This window comes from Bos javanicus, chromosome 5 (assembly GCF_032452875.1).
Source record: "Bos javanicus breed banteng chromosome 5, ARS-OSU_banteng_1.0, whole genome shotgun sequence".
Lineage (NCBI taxonomy): Eukaryota > Metazoa > Chordata > Mammalia > Artiodactyla > Bovidae > Bos > Bos javanicus.
Window position 1 is genome coordinate 89,240,824 of NC_083872.1, and position 4,983 is coordinate 89,245,806.

A 4,983-nucleotide genomic window follows, 5' to 3' on the forward strand; every position below is an offset into this window, starting at 1 on the left:
GACTTTCCTGGTGGGCCAGTGATTTAGACTCTGTGCCAAGAACCAGCTCTTAGTTTCATTGATTTTTACCATTATTTTTTTACTCTCTATTTATTCTGCTCTGATCTTTGTTTCTTTCCTTCCATTAACTCCTTCTTCTAACTTGTTTCTGTTTGTTCTTTTTCTAATTCCTTTAAGTGTAAGGTTAGCTTGTTTATTTGAGATTTTTCTTATTTCCTGAAGTAAGCTTGTATTGGTATAAATTTCCCTCTTAGAACTGCATTTCTAAATTCCTAGATTTTGAATTGTTGTGTTTTTGTTTTGTCTCCAGGTATTTTTGCATTCGTCTTTGATTTCTTCAGTGATTCATTGGTGGTTTAGTAGTTTATGGTTTCGCCTGTGCATGTTTTGAGTTTTTTGCAGTTTTTTCTTATAGTTGATTTCTAGTCTCATACTGTTGTGGTTGGAAAAGATGCTTGATACTATTTCCTTGTCTTAACTTTACCAAGGCTTGTTTTGTGGCACAGCATGTGATCTATCCTGGAGAATTGGTAATGTTCCTTGTGTACTTGAAAAGAATATATTCTGCTATTTTTGAATAGAATGGTCTGTATATGTCAAGTCTGGTCTAATGTGTCATTTAATGCCAGTGTTTCCTTATTGATTTTCTGTCTCGGTCGTCTGTCTATTGATATAAATGGAATATTATAGACCCTTGCTGTTATTGTGTTGTCAGTTTCTCCCTTTATGTCTGTTAATATTTATGTATTTAGGTGGTTCTATGTTAGGTGTATATATATCTATAAATAGTTGTTATATGTTCTTGGATTGATCCCCTGATCATTATGTAATGTCCTTCTTGTGTCTTCAGTCTTTGTTTTAAAGTTTATTTTGTCTGATATGGTGCTTCCCTTATAGCTCAGTTGGTAAAGAATCTGCCTGCAATGCTGGAGACCTGGGTTCGATCCCTGGGTTGGGAAGATCCCCTGGAGAAGGGAAAGGCTACCCACTCCAGTATTCTGGCCTGGAGAATTCCATGGACTGTATAGTCCATGGAGTTGCAAAGAGTCGGACATGATTGTGCAACTTTCACTTTCTTTGTCTGACATGAGTGTTACTACCTTGGCTTTCTTTTGATTTCCATTTGCATGGAATATGTTTCCCCAGCCCCTCACGTTCAGTCTATGTGTGTCTTTAGAGCTGAGTCTCTTGTAGGCAGCATATATGCAGGTCTTGATTTTGTATCCATTCAGCCACTTTATGTCTTTTGGTTGGAGCATTTAGTCCATTTAAAGTTAATGGAATTGTTGATAGGTATGTACTTATTGCCATTTCATTGTTTTGAGGTGGTTTTGTAGGTCTTTCTTGTTCCTTCTTTTACTCTTGTGGTTTGATGAATTTAGTGTTTGAATTCCTTTTTTTGTGTGGGTTTCTATAATAGAATTCTGGTTTATGGTTACCATGAGGTTTATATATACCAGTTTCTCTATATACATGATGATGTAACTTGCTATCTTAACTTCAAATGCATTTTAACAATCTTGCATTTGTATTCTTCCCTCACAATGACTATTTTTACTCTTAGTCATCTTTGTAGTCTTATTACCCATCATATTATAAGGACTCAAAATTTTTTAAGTGAGCAGTAATTAGTGATAGAAAATGGTATTTCTTTCCTATTAATGCTACAGCAAGTTTAAAAAATGAGAAAATGAAAATGTCCTTAGATATCCAATAGGCCCTCATGAAGCATATTTTGGGACTTAGACTCAAAATGATACTATAAAGTACAGGAAACTGCTTTGCTCTCAGGAAGATTCTCTAATACAGGTATACCTTGGAGATAACTGCAGTTTCAGTTTGAGACCACTGCAGTAAAGTGAAAATTGTAATAAAGCTAGTGATGCGAATCTTTTGGTTTCCCAGTGCATAGAAGTTATTTTTACACTAACAACATATGGAAAAAACTATTACATATGGTGGGCATAGTAGTAGTAGTCTTCCAAAGATGTCTACATCTGAATCTCTGGAACCTGTGAGTGTGCTACTTTACATGGCAAAAGGGAGTTAAAGTTACAAATGGATTTAAAGTTGTAGTCAGCTGATCTTAAAATAGGGAGATAATCCGGAATTGTTTGGGTGGACATACTATAATCACAAGGGTTCTTAAATGTGGAAGGAGGAATAAGATGTCAAAATGATGTGAAAACTTAACCCATTGTTAGCTTTGAAGATAGAGGAAGGGGGACCATGAGCCAGAGTGCAGGCAGTCTTTAGAGTCTGGAAAGGGCAAGGAAACAGATTCTTCCCTAGAACCGCTCGGAGAAATCTAGCCCTGTCAACACCTTGCTTTTATTGATTTTAACCCAGTGAGACCCATGTCAGCCTTCTAACCTATAAAAATGTAAGATTATAAATCTGCGTTGTTTTAAGCCACGGAGTTTGTGTTAATGTTATGGCAGCAACAGGAAACTAGTAACAGTATATAACCCTGTATTTTGAAACAGGGATAATTCGTATCTCTAATGTGTTTGCAGATGTCGCCGTGTATTGATAGCTCAACATTTTGATGAAGTATGGAGTCCAGAAGCATGTAACAAAATGTGTGATAACTGCTGTAAAGAGATTTGTGAGTTGTCCTTTTTAGATTTCTATAAGCTAATGTTTGTAACTAGGACTACATGAGGGCAGTATTAGACACTCAAAATGGATTTAAAAGAATTAGCAAGGTGTGAATAGAATTTCTCAGATTCGAGAGTAGTAACACTTAAAATTAAAAGCTATTATGTGTATGCATGTATTTTATATTGCTACACCGAGATGTTAAATTTTTAAGAAATGAAGGGAAACATTTAAAATTCCTCTGATTAGAAATACTATTTATATACGAGAATGCTAACCTCTTGTAATAATCTCTAATACTTTATAGTCACTGACTGAAGAGAGAAATTTAGTACAACATAGTGATTATAGTGTATCATTTTTGATCCAGATAATACTCAATCACTCGTAAGACACTAGTTTAGTAGTGTTGGTGCTGTATTTTCACTTTAAAAAATTCTGTATGTATGCATAGTGTTTGATGAGCTAGACTAACCCATTCCTCACTGAGTTCTGATGCCTTGGTGGGGGAACGTCACGACAATTTTAACTTTGCAGGTAGAGAAAATTGTTTGTGTTTACTAGACTGTTTTATACTGACCAAATTAGTAAGAGTCTGATAAATACATCTGAGTGCTCGTGTCAATAGATGGGAATAACTGTCCAGGAGATTCTTGTCGTCAAATTAGAGTCCCTAGGAAGTCACACTGGTTGTCAGAATATTGCTTAATGAGCATGTTTCATTAAATATGAAGAAATGAAGAACAGATTGACTAAATATGGTAGTCTAAACCTGGTAAATATGTAGAAGAGACTTACCCTCCTGTAAACACCTCTAAGTCTTTGTCATAATCATGTCTGGCTGATACCTTTTGGTTCCGAGAGCATCTCCAAAGACCTTCCAATAAACAGATTATTTTTTTGTATATCATTTAAGTTCGTGTCTTAGAGAGACTATAGCTTAATCTAATGAAAAGAGACTTGAGCAAGTCTTAATTCAGAACATAGGAACAAACTAGTGTTTAGGGTGGCTCACATTGGATGATTTATTTTTTAAACGAGTCTAACCACTTAGGACAGCCTATCCTTGCCCTAATTTCAAAATTTCATTCATCTTTAACCATGTCTCTTTCATTACAGCATTTGAAAGAAAGAATGTAACTGCATACTGCAGGGATCTTATTAAGATCCTGAAACAGGCCGAGGACCTGAATGAAAAGCTCACGCCACTAAAACTGATCGACTCCTGGATGGGAAAGGGTGCCTCGAAATTGAGAGTAGCAGGCCTTGCTCCTCCCACACTTCCTCGTGAAGACCTGGAGAAAATCATTGCACACTTTCTCATACAGCAGTATCTCAAGTATCTACAGACCCATTTCTTGCCCTCACATGCTGTCTTTCCTGAGTGTCATTTTTATATAAGTGCAACAGAACAAAGGGTTTAGTGGTTGTTTCATAGGAACTTTTAAACACTATAAAATTTACCTAGTAAACAGATTCAAACTTTTAATTATCATATGTCAAAGCAGCAGAAAAGTACAATACTTTATTGCATTTTTATACTAAACGTTTTATTTCATATCAGTGTTAGTTAAAATTATTTTACTAATTTTTTATAAATTTCAGTTTGTCGTCTGCAACTTCTCAAAGCCTGACTGTTGGCCTTTGTCTCCTGCAGAGAAGACTACAGTTTTACAGCTTACGCTACCATTTCATATTTGAAAGTAGGACCTAAAGCTAACCTTCTGAACAATGAGGCACACGTTATTACCATGAGAGTAAAGAAGCCCACGCAGAACTGTTTCAGGGTGATTACTAATTTTCAATTATTTGAAAAAGACATTAAAGCCTGTGTCTTGCTTTCTTTAACTTGTTCTCTTCTGGGTCCAGTGGAACACAGAAGAGATACGTCAGTGTTCTTGGAATCTGGGTGTAGAAGAGATAAAACCTACTTTTGTGTTCTGCAGAGGTATTAAGTGGAAGAATTTAGACTAGTTTTTAAATGAAGACTAGGGGTTTTCAACCTTTTGGAATGTGAAAACTCCATTTTAATGTCTGATGTTACGATGCACCCTGCTCTCATGACCTTGCCTGTGGTCAGTGCTAGCTGAGAAGTCAGCTTGTGCAGCAGAAGTTGAAAGCCCCATCACAAACTAACTGCTCTCCAGCCTGCAAAAGCTCAGCAGGCACCAGTGTGTCCAAGGACATGTCAGGTATTCTTTATGGTCTTGATAGCACAGCCTTTCCTATTCAAGATGGGGCTCATATTGGAAGAAATTTGAAAATAAAAACAATAACAGTGGACACTTAAAAGAGCTGATTAATACAGAAGGACTCGATATTAATCTCCTGAGAAAATGAAATAGCTGAATTTTTACCAGTGTTTGTCTTGTTGTTTTGCAG

At 36.1% G+C, this 4,983-nt stretch overlaps 1 protein-coding gene across 1 annotated transcript in view; it reads left to right on the forward strand.

Moving 5' to 3' along the window:
• RECQL (RecQ like helicase) overlaps nt 1–4,983 on the forward strand; it is a 33,092-nt gene that overhangs the window by 27,369 nt on the left and 740 nt on the right. Inside the window, exons 12-14 of the mRNA XM_061417685.1 lie at nt 2,517–2,608; nt 3,721–3,940; nt 4,259–4,388. Of these exons, the coding sequence (XP_061273669.1) occupies nt 2,517–2,608; nt 3,721–3,940; nt 4,259–4,388 (442 nt within the window). The remainder of the gene's footprint in view (nt 1–2,516; nt 2,609–3,720; nt 3,941–4,258; nt 4,389–4,983) is intronic.